The sequence below is a fragment of the Ricinus communis genome, chromosome 5, assembly GCF_019578655.1.
Source record: "Ricinus communis isolate WT05 ecotype wild-type chromosome 5, ASM1957865v1, whole genome shotgun sequence".
Lineage (NCBI taxonomy): Eukaryota > Viridiplantae > Streptophyta > Magnoliopsida > Malpighiales > Euphorbiaceae > Ricinus > Ricinus communis.
Genome location: NC_063260.1, coordinates 1,815,086 through 1,832,408, shown reverse-complemented (window position 1 = coordinate 1,832,408; position 17,323 = coordinate 1,815,086). Strand labels below are relative to the sequence as shown.

General features: G+C 30.1%; 2 protein-coding genes across 3 annotated transcripts; one reads left to right on the top strand and one right to left on the bottom strand.

Annotated features, from left to right (window-relative positions):
• The first annotated feature begins 4,042 nt into the window (after positions 1-4,042).
• On the top strand, positions 4,043-6,454 carry LOC8260667 (thaumatin-like protein 1). Of its 2 annotated transcripts, none has more exons than XM_048374951.1 (3): positions 4,043-4,798; positions 4,942-5,602; positions 5,879-6,020. In XM_048374951.1, exons 1-3 carry the CDS (start codon positions 4,750-4,752, stop codon positions 5,880-5,882), a joined length of 714 nt encoding a protein of 237 aa, XP_048230908.1. In that variant the 5' UTR covers positions 4,043-4,749; the 3' UTR covers positions 5,883-6,020. The 2 variants fall into 2 exon arrangements, with proteins under 2 accessions (XP_048230908.1, XP_002529658.2); XM_002529612.4 differs by having other exon boundaries at positions 4,088-4,798; positions 5,940-6,454.
• Positions 6,455-10,995: 4,541 nt separating this feature from the next.
• On the bottom strand, positions 10,996-16,739 carry LOC8260666 (calmodulin-lysine N-methyltransferase). The gene is made up of 7 exons (XM_015725663.3): positions 16,550-16,739; positions 16,320-16,476; positions 15,996-16,075; positions 13,548-13,608; positions 13,285-13,400; positions 12,032-12,164; positions 10,996-11,531 (listed from the first exon to the last, which is right to left on the bottom strand). The coding sequence occupies exons 1-7, from the start codon at positions 16,722-16,724 to the stop codon at positions 11,252-11,254; spliced, it is 1,002 nt and encodes a 333-aa protein (XP_015581149.2). The 5' UTR covers positions 16,725-16,739; the 3' UTR covers positions 10,996-11,251.
• Between the last annotated feature and the right edge of the window lie 584 nt (positions 16,740-17,323).

The following is a 17,323-nucleotide window of genomic DNA, read 5'->3' as shown; positions in this document are numbered from 1 at the left end:
CTTTAAACATAAGTATATAGGACAATTGGTTGAAAAAATATAAATTAAGTGTATTTAACTCTTGGACATAAATTAGGGGGCAAATTGATATTTTGTCCAAATTTTATATGATAATTTATAATTTCAAAATAAAATAAGTAGAAATTAGTTATAGGTGTATGATACTTGAATGGTATTTTAAACATTTAATCGTTGAATTATCAATTAAAAAGGGAAAATACCCTATAGTTCTTTTACGGACTAAAATGAAAGTAGAAAATATGGCACGTCAAAATTAGACAGAGAGTAATTGTTTAAAATTTGCCCTCTATTTTTGTTGATTTTCTCTTATTTTACCTCCATTAATAGACTCTTTTAAATTTGCCACTACTTTCTATCCACCACAACAAACTAGAAACTCAAATCCAATCAAGTAAATCATGTATATATTCTCCAAGTCCGACATTGCCTTCTTCTCTTTAATGCTTTTTCATTGATGAATGAAGTGTTTTTTTGGGAAGAAAGGAGTGAGAGAAACAAGGAAAGAAATTAAAAAAATAAAAGTCTTTTAACATTATCTTTCACTCATATCATTATTCATTAGAAGATATTACTTTTTTCAATTACTTGTGATTAATAGGATAAGCTGGTAACTAATAGTGCAAAGTATTCTTTTGTAACTTTTAATGTATTATATATATATATATAGTAGTTAAATAAATTGAAAAATATATATTTAACACTTAAAAATATAATTCACTTATTTAACAGTTGAGAATAATAAATACGTATATAGATAAATAATTTCTAGTGAAAATTGGTTAAAAATGAAAAATTGAATAAATTAATTGAAAGAACAAAAGGGTTTTCTATCTGTTTTAGGTATTAACTCTAAGTCCTAAAAATATTTATTTTTAGGAAGATTTAAGTTTGCGTTAAATGAATTTTTATTCTATAGCAAGTATAGAAAAATAATTATTTTTGATTGTGCAGTTCGCACCTAGTTGATCTTTCTATAAATAAATAAAAAATCTAGCTAGGCGTATAATTATTATTTTTTTTTTTTTGTAAATTTCTTAAAAATAATAAAAAATTTCTCCTATCCTATACAAGCAATTTCAATTCTCAATTAAAGACCTCAAAGAAGTTTTCCTCATAATGTCAACTATAACTATGAAAATCATTACAGCTTCAACCCTCAGTAAATATACAATTAAGTAATGCTAAGATACTTATGTAGCTTAAACTTTGATCTTTCTGTATAATATATTTATTTTTCAATTGTAATAATATTATATTGTAAGAAGATAGTTTCCAACTTTTTATTTCTAGGCATTATTTTATTTTAAAGAAAAATATTACTTATATTTTTCTGCTTATATTATTAGATCAAAAAATTCTTTATATTTCCATATCAGTTAATTTTTATTATGACATGAATTTCTAGGATTTTATTATAGTTTTATTAATTTTTTTTTGATTTTTACACACATATATATGATTTTAACTTTAAAATGAAGATATGTTTATTAATATCTTTATTTCTTTTCAATGGTGCCCATAGTTAGTTACTTCTGCAAAAACTGCAATTATTAATTTGCTAGAGCATCTCCAATAATATTTTCTAGTTACATATCTCACTATCAGATTATAAATAATTAACTTTCTATTTTAACTTGTTTTGAAATGTGTGCATTTCCATGTCTTTTATTTTATTTTTTAGTCAATTTTTTATTAATAAAATAAAATGAAAGAGAAAAGAGTGAGTTTAGAAAGAGAATTTGACGGTTAATAAAATAAAATAAAATAAATAAATAAATAATAAAATATACCTAAGAGTCATTTTCTCACTCTTTAAATTCAAGAAGAGAGAATGTGGTCTTCAGTCATTTTAAAAAAGAAAAATAAAAAATAAAACTTTTATATTTATTCTTATAAAAAAATTTACATAATGTAAAAATTTGTTGAAAATGCTCTTAGTAATTAGTATTAGAAGAAGTGATAATTTCTAAATATGTGGAATAATCTGCCAAATATGATGGAAGTGGATATCCAACTCAAGACCCTTAGATCTGATGGTTAAAATGTATTTCAATTCATCAACTTCTTTACTAATTACTAGTAAGGCAAATTACCTTGGAAGACAGGTTTCCCTTTCATGTTTCTTTCATTGACTACAACTTGGAAAGGAAGAAGTGGGACTCTGACTTCAAAAAAGAAATTGTTATCAGATGGTAAAGTCATGACCCAATAATAATATTCAAACTTATTAAGAGAGTAGATAATGAAACTCTAGACTGCAAGTTGTTTGGATTGAACAGAACTTGTTAGGGAAGTTGAATTGGATCCCAACTTGTGACCTAAGTTCCCATGCATGCTGTTTGGAGCAAGAATCATTCATCTGTCCTAAAGTTTTCCCTTTTCTTTGAGAAAAAAAGAAATACAAAAATTTACTCACAAGGCAAAAGCCTTATTTTTTAGAATTAAAAATTATTATTTAATTATAAAAGTAATTTATTAATTAATTAAGATATTAAGTATATAAGATTAAAATATTTTTGATAGAGATAAAAAATTCTTATTAAGATTAAATTTTTTTTTATTTAGACCTGATACATATATTAAAATAAAATATAAAAATGATATAGCCATATATAAATATTAATGTTAGATCATTAATATAATATTTTATTATTTAAAACTATATAAATATAAATTAATTATCTATTAAATCTAAAATAAAAATGATGGGTCAATATATCTTTTTTCTTTCTTTTAAATGAATGAATTGTCTTCTTCTTAGAAGCAAAGTCGGTCAATGTAGATAGGCCACATGGTGGATTAGTAGATCACTGTGGGCTGTCCAATCATATCATTCCGCGTTACTTCCTTCCACGTGTTTTCTGTTGGCATTAAGGAGTACAACAATTGTTGTCGCACTGGATCGGTTCTCCGCCTATGGATGATAAAGAATACGTCTTATATTTTCTTCCAAGTGTAAGGTGGAGAAAAATACTATTAATTGCTTTTTTTTTTCTTTTATAGGATATTATTGATAATATCGAGATATTTCAGATTTTCATAAATAAAAATACTAATTAAATTATTTAAATAAATATTTAATTTGTAAACACATCAAAGTGATAAAAAAAATATTTAAATGGTCTTCAAAATGCATAACTGAAATTATACAATCATAGAAAATGTATTTTCTGATAAAAATATTAACTAATATAAATAATTCAGCTAATTCTTGAAATAAAAAGTTAGCAAATAAGTAATTAGGAATAAATTCATTAAAAAAAGGTGTCTTTACAAGATTATGAGTGAGATACCAACTAACAACCCAACTTGATAATTTATTTATAAATAAAGATAATAAGGCAGATGAGTCACATGTCAAAATTAAAAGAAATTCCCTGCTCTTTTATTTTATTTTCCCTTTATATATCATTGGTCGGTTCAAGTGACTAAGGAGTGTTTTATATCGTTTAGTACATTGAGGAAAATAATGGATAATCCCTAAAAGTAAGTAATAGAAGATTCAATTTTTCTTTTTTCTTCAAATGAAATCACTTCTTTTATATGTTTGGAAACAGTTTGTGAGTGCACTTGCTTCAATATTTTGGAGTTTCTATGATAATGTGTTTTCTTAGACATATTTTTTAAAATCTGTTTAGACACAGTGACGATGATGATAATGATTAGGGTTAAATCTATGCATAATAATTTGTTTCACAAATATAATGAGTTGTTAAATGTTTTTATTAAATATATTAAAGTGAAATTAATAAATATAATCGATAATTAACTAAAATTAATAAATACATTTCAATAATGTGTATAAATAAAAAATTTGTGATTTCTATATCCAGTGCAAGGTACCAAAAGAAAATTAGAACACTAGTGGCTGCACCCAATGATTATATATATATATATATATATATAAAATTTTTCTTCTTCCTTTCAATGAGATAGATTGCAATGTTGGTCCATTTGTATAACCGACATGAGCCAACAAATGGTAAGAAGAAAAATGGACAGATAAAAGACACGTAATCCAATCACAAAAAAAAAAGAAAAGAAAAAGAAAAGGGAAGCAGATTCTAGTTAAACTGGGAACAGAGGAAAATCTAAATTTTCCCAGGTAAGAGAAAGAAAGAAAGGAAAAGAAAATATGGTTTTTTCGTAGACATTTCCTAAAGTCATATCTTCACCTGTGTAGAGTGAATGAGGGGACCCTTTTGGGATAAAGAATCGCCCAAAGGCTCCCTTCGCTACAACAGTGGGTGGGGCGGTCTGTTTTTGTACCTGTCTATCTATTCTCTCCCTTTCTTGCTTATTTGTTTATTAACGAAAGCTTTCTCTATAAATAAATACAACTAGTGCATAGCTGATGATTGAGATTCTCCACCACCACCACACAAACTTACCCTCTTCTTCTTCTTCTTCTTCTTCTTCTTCTGCACAGAAAAGATAGACAGAGATAAGAGTGGAATTAATTTGCATGTTTTTTTAGGTTGTATGGGCTGTTGCTGTTAGTTAACTTTGCAACCCCGTACATACATATCTCTCATTCCTCTTCTTTTTCTCTCCGTGTCACCTGTTATACCAACAACAGGCCTTTCCTCTTTCCTTATCATCATCATCATTTCCAACATCAAGAAATGTATTTCCATTAACATTAGTAACCATACCAGCAGTTGTATTGAAAGCATTCAAGAAATCCCATATCAATTCTTACGCTAACAGAACTAACCATTTTTCTTGATGGCTTCATTGTTCTTCATTAGTCTGACGTTTCTCTCTTTTCTTAAAGGTGGGTTCCAATTCTATGCCTATAAGTCGATGTTTTGATTGGTTATGGTTCCAATTCAGTAAGAACATGCTTACTGAACTTTAGTTTCTGGGTCAAATTTTTATGACATGTTTTTTGTTTTTTTATCTTTTTTTCCTTTTCAGGTGCTACATGTGCAACATTCACACTAATTAACAAATGCGACTACACTGTATGGCCTGGAATCTTAGGCAGTCCAAAACTAGACAGCACAGGCTTTGAGCTCCCAAAAGGCAGCTCTCGTTCATTTCAAGCTCCAACCGGCTGGTCGGGTCGTTTTTGGGGCCGAACTGGCTGCACTTTCGACACCTCCGGGCATGGTTCTTGCTCCACTGCGGACTGTGGCTCGAGCCAACTTGAATGCAACGGAAACAGCGCTGCTCCGCCGGCCACTTTAGCTGAATTCACACTTGGCTCTGGTTCACAAGATTTTTATGATGTTAGCCTTGTTGATGGCTATAACTTGCCTATGCTTGTTGAAGTGAATGGTGGCTCTGGCGAGTGTGCTTCTACGGGCTGTGTGGCTGACCTCAATAGGAAGTGCCCTACTGAGCTCAGAGTTGAAGGCGGAGGTGCTTGCCGGAGTGCTTGTGAGGCTTTTGGTAATCCTGAGTACTGTTGCAGTGGCGCGTACAGTTCACCTTCTACTTGTAAACCTTCTACATATTCTCAAGTTTTCAAGAGCGCCTGTCCGAAATCTTACAGTTATGCCTTTGATGATGCTTCAAGTACTTTTACGTGTACTGGTGCTGATTATACCATCACATTTTGCCCTAGTTTGCCCAGGTAAATTACCTAATTCATGCCATTGCTATTGTTCTTACTTTTGGTATAAGTTTAGAATTTACCACCTTTATTAAATTTTAAATAACCGTTAATATTTTAGCATTTAATAGCTATATATTTTTAATTATTTAAAATTAATAAATATACGACAGACATCTACTGTTGATATATAGATAAAAATATGTTTCCAAAGCAAGTATGAATTTCCCTTGGTTCATTGAATTATCATGCTACAACAACATATAGTCATCTTTTTTTTTTTATTTGGAGGTGTAGGTAAAGAAAAGGATGAAGTTACAATGACATTTCTTTTGGGTTGGAATATGTTTTTGTGCAGTCTAAAATCTGCAAGTGATTCATCTCCAAAGACAACAGATCAGACAGGGCCAGGAACAGAAGAAGGGCTTGCAGGGTCTACCAATTCAGAGTCAGGGGAAGTAGAGGAAGCTGCACTAGCAAGTTCATGGCTAGCAAGTTTAGCAACTGGAGCTTCAACAAGAACCCACCATCCTTTTTCACTTGTTCAACTTGCATTAGTTTTGGCCACATCTCTCATCCTTTGCTACATACATTTGTAGCTAGCTAGCTAATGTTAAAATTCTCTCTCATCTCTTGTCACTAGCTAATTGATGATCACTTTTCCAGTGGTGGAAACTTTGAGAGAATTGATAATTGAAAAAGGGAGAAAAAGGAATCAAGAACATGGGGACCAACAGTTATGAAAGCTTGACCAAATCAAGATTTGTGAAAGACCCACTTCCAAATCTTGCACATTTAATGTTTAACACAGCATATTAATTATGTAAAGCATATTTTTAATTTAGAAAGAGAATATATTTGTCTTTTAGTAAATTTTCCCCCCTTGTTTCTTGCATTTTTCCTCTCTTTTGTATCCCACAGTTTGTAGTCCTCAAAGTTAAAGAAAGACAAAGAATCATTCAAGAAAGTTGAAGAAAAACAAGTCTTGAGGGACTTAAGATTATTTTCATTTAGAAGCAACACCATTGAAAGCATGAAAGAGAAAAAGGTTCAAACTTTTGATGTGAATCTTGAATGTGGAAGACCACTTCATGGGAATCCCAAGCTTTGCAATTTGTTTTGCTATCATAGAATATTTCTTTTTACATGGTTTCACATTTCCTTTTAATTTCTTAAGCTCATTTCTTAAGAAAAAGGAAAGAAAGTATAAAAGAATCAAGGAATTTTATTGGTAAAGCAAAATGGACCATCCTAACAAAAAGTAAATAAAAATGATATGCAGGATCAACCACTTTTATAAACAAAAATAAATATCTAAACTTACCTATTTGAGTATATACACTATAATACCGTAGATAATTTTTAAATATTATCAATAATTACATATTTTATTATTTAATAATAATATGTTTATATATATAAAATATTAATAATTTATCATTTTGATATATAAATAAAAATATACGAATGAATTAATTATTAAAACTTCGTTCTTAATATACAGTAATGCTTTTCACGAATCGGATTCCTTTATTGTAAAATCTTCGTGTTAGCTTTTTACTAGGATTGGCTTCATGGCAAATGATATTATGGCAGTTAATGCTTAACTGTATACATGTATAGAGAAAAAAGATATTTTCAAGTTTAAAGAAAAAATCTATTTAATTGACAGTATTATATTGAAGAATAAGCAATCATTATTTTCTTGAATTGTTCCTAAAGATTGATGAATTGCTTGTCAGTGGCATTTCAACAGAAAAATAAGGACTTGAAAGATTTGGCAGCATCTCTATTTTTATAAGATTTCTTTATGGGTTTTATATTAGAGATAAACAGTAAAGAAGAGAAAAAGTTAGTTGCAATCAATAAGAACCCTAATTATGGCATATGTGGTAATCATTATAACAAATCAAATTGCTCTATGACATCAAATTGCAGTAATCAACCATTTCATTTGAGCACAAGAAAGAAAAGAATTTAAAGAAAAAGAATGTGATTAAAATAATTTATAATTGATATGATACAACCCAACTACTTGTGGGTGCCTGATATGTCTAAATTATATATAGATATTTAAAATATTTTAGAATTTTAATAATTAATTTATATATAATATGATAAAAATATGTGTTTTTATCTCACTTAAATTTAATTATTTATTTTCAGATAATATTAATCAAAATAGAAAAATATGGAGTTAAATACTAAAAAAAAAAACTTAATTGGACATGTTCATGTCAATATCCAAAATTAAGACGCATAGCCTGTTATTTGCAAGGCCCAATATACATTTTAGTCATTTTTTTACAATTATTAGAATTTATATTAAAAGTTATTTATGAGATTGTAATTGGTGGAAATAACAATACATATATTCTTATCTATCAGATAGACTTATATTGATATACTTATCTCTAGAGAAATTTACTTAGAGGATAACTCTTATATATATATATATATATATATAGAAATCTAGTTCTAGGGGGAGGATGAGAGTTTTCTCCTATCTGCTATTTGCATCTGTCCACCATTATTTTCTCTATAGTTCTTTTATAAACACTTTAGTTAATTTTTCATTACTCTTTTTAAGATTTAAGAAGTTTTTTTTGAAAAGTGGAGAGTAATGACCAATCATCTTTTACTTGAGAAATTCTGAATCTAGAGGGAGTTTTTACTTTATTGTTTTATGTCTTTTTATTTAATATCATAATCATTGAGTTAAATATGTTAAGCTAGTTTTCATAAGTATTTAGTTTAGCCTTTTTACTTTTGTATGATTTTTTGTTATTTGTTTATTTAATAAGTGATTTCTTTATCTTCATATCTTTATTAGTTTCAGTTATTATTGTTCGTTAACCATCATATTAATTTAGTAATAGTAATTATTTTTAATATATTTAGGTTAAATATATTAGAAAAACCAATTTTACTTCAATCTATGTAGGTTTAAAAAACTTTAGTTGTATTATTAGTTTGAGTTACTAAAAGAAAAAATACATCTCATTCATTATATCTAGGTTTAAAGTAAAACAAAGAGATTAGTAAGTAAATGGCTAGACTAAATACTATCTTTCGCTTATAATTTTAGATCATAAGCATTCGCATTGCATATTTATTTATTATTTAGTTAATTTTTTTATGAATATTATTCTCTCAAAATACTGATTTAGACTGTTTAAATTTACTTTTATTATTTTGTGTTGATAATTAATATTTATAATAAATGGTCTTATAGTTTCTTGAGAGATCGATCTCGTGGTGAACTTATCCTTACTATAAAAACAGTTTGTGTACGAGTACTAACTTGGACACGTCGATGACTAATCAAAATTTATGGTAGGCATTGCATATCTCACTTTCTTTTTGTTATTTTGTCCAAACAAGAACATCACAGTACTAAGAAAAGGATGGATAATCAATATGTGGATGAAATCATATGGATGATCAAACAATAAATGCATGAACACAAGCATCTAATTATTGTTCAAGTACATTTCTAAAAAGAAAAAAGTTCAAGAAATTTTACAATTATTTTTCACATAACAAATCTCAACCACTACCAACGATTAAAGTTATCTAAACATGACTTATGTTAATAATACCTATCTTAATCCAAGTTTGTTTAGTCAAAAATTGCCTCAATATCCACTCTTTCAATTTGAAATCTTAGAGGATTCTCACTCAAAATAACAATAATGAAAATACACTATTGGAAAACAACAATGAGAAATTAGATATGGTAAGTTTACAAAAACTGAATCCTAGGATCAATCAAATATTCATCAATACATCATTCCATTATGAATGTAACAAACAATGGTTGGTCACTTGGTTGGATGTCACATACATTGAAGAAGGTGAGTGAGTATACAAGAAATGGAAATTATTATCAACATTGATATTATTACAAGCAATAGAAACAAAGAAGCGATGGTAAGGCAATTTCATGGGCCTATTTTGGAAACATTGGAAAGAAACATTATATAATAGGAGAAGTAAAAAGAGGTAAAGAAGCCAATATAAGCATGGATGGTACAGATTGCTGCCTATCTTACAGATTCTTAGTCTGTTGGAGACATGAGGTGAGAGGTGATGCTTAATTAATTTATGTGGTGGCATAACCAACTCAAATATTGTAAAGAAGGATAAAAGAAAGAAAACCCACTTTTTACCTTTGAAGATAAGAAGAAGATGGTAGTCCATTTTCAATGGATGATACTTTGCAATTGCTTTTCCCTTAAACATTAACACATCATAAAGGTATTGTACTGAATAATGCATTATAAAGGGATAGTAGAAAAGAAGATGAGATGGAAATGGGGAAGGAATATTTAATTGCTAGATTTAGTTACCCAATTATCCCTAGCCAATAGTCTTATTAAAGATGAAAGTAATAGACAAAGAAACCACTTCCACGGTTTCTTGTCCGACAAATCAGTAAAAGGGTAACTTGAGAGGTTGAAGCTCAGCTCAGTAAGGCCACTAGTGGTGAAACCCCATCCATTTTCATTGATATTAGATGGAGTTGAATAATTGAATTCTCACCTCATCGGTCACCCTCCGGCCGCCGACATCCATCAATCTGATATAAAGTTGTGGAGGCTCCCACTATGACACAGATGGTGGATAGGAGGCTCTAATACTGACATGGAATTGGCCTACAGGAAGTGTTATCCGCTTTCGTTTTTCCTATCAACTTCACAAATTTGTCTCTATATAGAAGGAACCAGACATGGAAAGATAACATCCATGAAAGGTGGAGGTCGAACACTCATCTTTCATGAAACGATTCACAAACCTACAGAATGATGTTAACAATTTATGGTTGAAGGATTGTAGCCAGTATTCCGCTCTGATCCCTTTTCACCAAGAGGGCCATATCTGCACACCCATCAAATAGCATTAATTGCTCCCATTAAATCTTACAATCTACTTGCAAGATATTTGTTCTTTTTTGCTTTGGTTCTCTTTCATCAGATACACATTACTTAAAGATCCAGCTCCTTAACAAACAAAGATTAGCACAGCAGAACTATGTTTCCAGGTGAACTTGCAGAAACAGTTTCACTTTCAGAATAACAAATAATTGAAGCCAAGGCATGTTCAATTTTCTTCTCCGCAGACACATCACGTTCTTTGTTGCCATACCGAGAAAGCAAACAGGAAAACTTGCCTTCAATAAACGCAAGTCTATTTAATCCACAGAGCATCAGATGGCTTTTTGACAATGTATGTCAATCACACTTTAGGTGGAGGGTCATTGTTTAGTCATGGACGGCCATGTCTAAATGCTTTAAAGTAAAAACCTTCGATGCTCAAATGAAGATAAGGAATCTGCTTTCAAAAGCTTCATGGACCTATTGTACTAATAAGTTCAAAAAGAAATCATAATAAATAGACAATAAAAAACAGCATCCGCAATCTTTCCTTTTCAATTGCCAAAACAATAAACCATCCACGGACCCACACAATGTAGTGGTGAGGAATGCAATTTCAATGATCATAGGACCCACCAAAAGAGTAAGCAAGAAGAGAATAGCAGGCAAGTGAATTGATGCCTACCACAGCATACCATTTTGGTTCAACCAACAATGAGAACTTCCTTTGAGATATGAATGATCATGCAGGATCATGTACAGATTAAGAAAGGAAATATAGAGCTCTAAAAGTTTACAATGTAACTCTGACGAATAAAGGGTAGCAGTGGTTTTTTTCATAGCTGGGCCATGAGTTATCACCATGCATAAACTCTTGATGGCGCATCCAAACTTCTGTATCGTAGTTCTCAGCTACACAAGAATTCAAGCCGTTCTTTTCAATTTCCTCAAGAAACATGTCCAGTGAATCACCTCTCTTAGGGCTGAAGAATAATGCTTCGGAGGTCCCAGAATTTCTTAGCAAGAGTTTGACAGTGTGCGCAAGGCCTTTATGGAACTCCTTAAAAAAGGTGCTGTTGAAATGACGCGTCTTTGTTAATAAATATAAAAGAAGATAACTTTAGCATAAAAGGAAAAATACACATAATTCGTGCTTGTGCATCTACATGTTTCCCTGCAGTTTGTATTGGTTTCAAGTGCCTTTTGTATCCTCAGTCCACTAAGGAAATGTGAATGACATAAGTTTTCTTTATCCCAATCAGATTGAGAACTCATTTTTAAAATTTTGGACATGAAAGGAATGAAATAAAGCATGTATCAGATATATAAGGGGAAGTGGAATGTTGCATGCACTCAAAGATTGGATCCATCAAGATTACACCACAGCGAGGGATACTTACGTTATATAAATAAGAGACCAATGAGGATTATATGGCACAAAAGAAATTAGTGGCAATTTAGGTGTAAAATCTTATCATCCTGCTCTCATGATTCTTACAAATTTCTTGCATGAATAAAAAGTATCTCGTGATGCAACTGTATTGAATTGAAAAGTAAAAGAAGCAGAACTTACCAATCACTGGCAACAATGACATCAAAATTGTTACACATATCTGAAGTTCCCTCCTGATCCCAATGCAAAGTCATACTTTTCACTTTTGTACTACCAAATGCTCCAGAATTAGCATCTATATTACGCTGAATATCTGGATGTTAAGAAAACTCAATATGAATATAAAAATAACTGAGAAAATAGAGTGGGGCTTCACCAAACAAAGAAAAAAAGAAAGCGATCGTGCAACACAGCAAAACCAACAAAACTTTAGCAATATATATGTATGCTCCCCATGGCATGATTGTATGACCAGCACAATCTTTAGAACTAAGTCAATATTCAGACACAGAAACTGCCAATAAATTACATCTCCAAATAAATGTGCCTCAAACAAGTACATATATGTATATATATATATATATATATAGAGAGAGAGATAGAGAGAGAGAGAGAGAGAGAGAGGAGATGAAACAAGCATATTTGAACTAGAACTTAAAACCCTAATAATTTTGGTGGGAGTAAATCTTCTCTTCTAATACTCTCAAGTTCAAAGCAGGTCTAAAACTCAATCTTATGGTAGATAACTAGATAGATTGAAAGCTTAAAATTTGCTGAAATTCTGAATGAGCAAATAATGTATCAGCAATTTAACAAAAGAATGGATCAACAGTTTAACATTCTCAAATAAGATTGCAATCAGGCTGTATATTTTCAAAGAACAAAACATAGAACTAGAATGATTAATGAAAATCAAACAATCAGTTCCAACAGTTAGGCATATATTTTACAATAGCAATTTGTTTTGATAAAGCTTGACATCAAGCCAAAACTAAGGTTACTAATGCATTAGATTACATTTATATTATCTCGTGGCTCTCCTCCAATGATCCAACCCAATAAAAAATAAGCAGGATACAAATGAGGAGTGAACCAACTTATTTTACATTGCATAACCCTATTTGTGTGAATAACAGCAGATGAGGAGTTATATTAGTAACAGCAGAAAGGTGTCTCCAAAAATTCTCATAGACTGGGGCATTAATCATACATAGAAGACCTCACAGCATTTCAAAATTAAATTTATTACTTTGTTAGTATTAAACTGTTGCATATGTCTTTGCTTTGCAAATATTTGAGGAAAAGATTTCTATAAGTTCTTTAATTAAGCAGATATGTAAAACTTAAAGTTTCACTTTTCTTCATACACAAACGTAAGAAATAGTCATAAAGTTCTCACTCATATTAACAATAGAAGCAAATCAAAAGGATACAATCAACCACTTGAGGATTTCCATCAGAAATTACAACTTCTGAAGCTTCAGTAGTTGCAGCAATAATTAAACCAGCTAGGCCATAGCCTGATCCAAGCTCAATAACTGTCTTAGACCTAGAAAATCAGACAAGAAATTGGTGCAAACTACATAAGTAGACTGGATATATTAATGAGTTGCAAAATAAGAGACAGAAATACAGAAATAAAGCATAGTTTTCCCACGTGAAAAAATCTCAAACCAAGGAATAATATTTTACAGACCTGAACATTTCTGCATGGCACAAACAAAAATAAGCAAGAACATCTTCTGATGGCCAATGACCTACATAACATCATTTAACAATCAGGAGCATAAAGAAGATTAAATAACCTATTCCCATTTTCGCTGGATTCTTGCTAACATTTAAATTTGCATCTACCTTTTAATTTATTAACACCATTTAAGGTGCACCATTACCAATAGCTTGAACACAAAACTGAACTTCACTAGTAAAACATCCATCCTTTAAACTATGCATGGATGGGGTAGAATTTAAGGGAAAAGGAGGGAAATGAAGGAGAAATTACAACCTATCTGTTTGGCATTATTTTATCTAAATAAAGGGAAGGAAGAGGAAGGGAGCAATTCACTCTCATTCTCTTTATGTGGGTTGAAATTGGTTATATTCCAAATTGAGGTGTAAAAAAGTTCAACTCCTAGTAGAGAATTATGACTTATATGTATAGTAGTACTTCATATCCTTATCAGTTTAATAGTGTATCAAATAAGCCCTTATATATCTGTTACATTAATGTTACCCTAATCTGTATAATAATACTTGTGTATTTAATGATATGTTCCTTAAGAAAGAGAAGCCTCAGCATCAATGGCATGGAATAGAAAATGGACCAAACTCACATTACAGAAGGTGGGCTATTTTCATATACTTGAAAAACATACATCATAAGGAACTTAACTCCTTCACTTCTAACATATAGTGGCAGCACAGACATTTACATAAATCGTGTTTATGCTCTCAATTTCTAGAAAATGATAGAATAGAGGTTTATACTTATTACTGTATTTTTAACAGTAATATTTATCATTCTTAAATTTAATTATCATATTTTTTTAATTTTAATTACATAAATTATATATAAACTTATCTTTCTACTTTTTAATAAATCCATTGCAATGTGTTGAACTATATTCCAAAACTATTACTACTGATCTCAAGTTATTATTATTTGAAATTTATTTTGAAAAAATTAAATATGATTTGTAGATTCTATTCTTGTTGAGAATTTATAAGGGCATTCTTATTCTTTTTATTATTTACTTTGTATTAATTTGTCTTTTTACTATTCTCCCTTCTACCAAACAAAATAGAAACTTTTTCTCTCCATTTCCCTTATTAAATAAATTTTATATGCCAAACAAAATAAGTTGAAAATCTCTTCCTCCCCTTCCATCCCCTCCACATCATGTTGCCCTGGAAAGTGCTAATCAAAGTAACAAAAAGAAAGAGATTATTCTACATCTCTATTTGAAAAGTTACAGACATCCCTACTTGAAAAGGTTCAAGATTAAATAAGTAGCCCGCTTTTCAAACCCCACAACCATGCGCCTGATCTAGGAGTTAGCACCAGTCAATATATATAAGTACTGGAATCTTTGCCTAACATGACTACATGAAACCTTTATCTAATAGGTCTAATAATCACTATAAACTGAAAAAATCAACTAGCCTAGGAGAAACTATTTTTGAGACTGGACCAAAGAACTATACGTTGATTATTTTGGTTGATTTCAGTTCATTATACTTGAAAAGAGTCCAATTTTATTTGAAATCATTGAAAAAATTATTATCAATTTAATCTTAAATCATCTATGACCATCATGATTACCCCTTAACCCATTCCCGGTGCTCTTTTCTCTAAATACAAAGCAATTTACCTTCTTCACACCTTTCCCAAGGTGAAAGAAGAGCTACAACAGCTGAACAATAGTTATTACTTTGGTAAGATGAAATCAGATCTCAATCTTGATTCTTCATAACTCTTCATTTGCTACCCTCTTTTCCTTCCTCAATTTATTAAGTTCGGTAACTAATGAGATAAAAATTATGATGAGAAAGATCTCATGAAATGAAACTTATGTCGACGGTGTGATAGAAATATTGTGTTACTTGGTATTTCCTCAAAAGATATAAGGGGAAAAAGAAGGAAAGAAAGCTACCAGACACTTGGAACATTTTTAAGTTTTCGTACTCTTGTTCCATAAAAGTCAATTTCATAATTTTTTTTTCAATAACAAATGTAGCTGCTCATTTTTGCTTATTAACAAGAATGTGCTAAATCCAAACTCCAAAACCATGCTTGCACATTGTAAACCTTTGTCTTATGATAATCTCAATTCTTTTATTCGAAGTTTAGTCTAGCTGGTAGAATCTAGTTAACCTTTATAGAGTAAGCATAGTTATATTTTTTCTCCTTTTAGTTATCTTCATAAAAGATTTGGCATAGAAGCTCAAATCTCATGAAGAGAAACACAAGACCATTACCATAACTTGACTTCTAGAAACATTCCTTCCATAGACCAGGAACATCTCACTTGTACTTCGGTCATCAAATAAAGTGGAACATATAGAATTCTGAATGAAGCCTTTTATGCTCAAAGTCCATATCTTGTCTTTGGTAACAAAATCAAGAAATGACAAGAAGACTTACAAACAAGTCCAGTGTTGTCAATATTGTATCTATTGGAGATCTCAAAATCACTTAGATCAGCACCATCATCCATCCTTTGACTGCATAAAATTCCCACATACAATGACAAGCCAAAAACAAATCAATCTCAGTTACATTTTTTCAAAGAAAGAAACCTTATAATAACATTCATTCTTTCTATTGTTCAACTAAATTTTCCATCAAGTATCCAATAATTTAACCAATGGAGATAAAAGAAGATACAGTTAAAGGTACATATCATATAGATTGTTTCTAAATGCTCATAATATGTTTGAAGAAATGGCTGACAGGAAAAGAACTCACGTAAGGAAAAGTTTGGGGGACCCATTGATGGGTAAAGTGTAGCAAATAGTAGCATCTCTAGAGTTTGAATCTTTATCAACTAATTGGCTAGGAATCAAGTTGAACCCATGATTGGTCTTTCTTGAAATGCATTTGGTGGCACTTGCTGAATGCTTATCTGCAGAAACAAACAAAGACAGTTACAATTTAAAAAACTTGGATTCTGTTTAGAGAAAAAAGAAAGAAAGTACCTGTTTCCATAGAAGAATTGGGACGAAGAAGAGCTTGACGAAGGATTTCCCATCTCAAAGATGCTGCTTTTGCATTTGGTCTCCTTTCAGTTTTATCCATATTTTCTTCTATTTTACCTCCAGGTAAGAACAGACATGTCAACACATAATACTGCAAAATGGTAAGCTTAGCCATATCAAACTTTTTATTTTAAAAAATAATTATAAATGAATGTTTTATTTTTTAAATACAAAATAAAATGTTAGTTTAACTCTTTTATTTTTTTATTTCAATTTCAATAAATAAATAATTTTTTATGTACCCTGTTAATTAAATTTTTTATTCTTTTATTAGCAAAAAATAGAAAAGATATTTAACTATATATAACATAACATAACATTCAATAGGAGACACTTATTATAACATCTTGAATATAAACTTTCATTTATATACTTATTTCTTTTCACGGTTTACGAAAGAACGGCCTAATGGGTGAATCATGAAATGTTATTTGGCTCTCTAAAATTTTGCCCCAAGCTCTAAGTTTATTTGCTACGACCATATAATGAATATGGTAATTCATATTATATAATCTAATATGAAATAACAAATTAATAAAAAAAATAATATATTGTAATTGAAATATCTAAGGCATACTTGTAAAAACCTAAGAGATTTTAAGTTCGAATTTTCTCTTTTATAACCAGATGAGTTTTCGTATTCGTAACGAATATATATATATATATATAATATTTGATTAAAAAATAATATAATAGTGTTATTTATTGACTTTT

Excerpts from the sequence above, each read along its gene's own strand:
- LOC8260667 (XM_002529612.4), top strand. The coding sequence starts at position 4,750 with ATGGCTTCATTGTTCTTCATTAGTCTGACGTTTCTCTCTTTTCTTAAA. Across the intron at positions 4,799-4,941 it reads GTTTCTCTCTTTTCTTAAAG|GTGCTACATGTGCAACATTC; the intron begins GTGGGTTCCAAT and ends TTTCCTTTTCAG. Across the intron at positions 5,603-5,939 it reads TTTTGCCCTAGTTTGCCCAG|TCTAAAATCTGCAAGTGATT; the intron begins GTAAATTACCTA and ends GTTTTTGTGCAG.
- LOC8260666 (XM_015725663.3), bottom strand. The coding sequence starts at position 16,724 with ATGGCTAAGCTTACCATTTTGCAGTATTATGTGTTGACATGTCTGTTC. Across the intron at positions 12,165-13,284 it reads AAATCCTCAAGTGGTTGATT|ATATTCAGCGTAATATAGAT; the intron begins GTATCCTTTTGA and ends CTTAACATCCAG. Across the intron at positions 11,532-12,031 it reads GTCATTGTTGCCAGTGATTG|CACCTTTTTTAAGGAGTTCC; the intron begins GTAAGTTCTGCT and ends TCATTTCAACAG.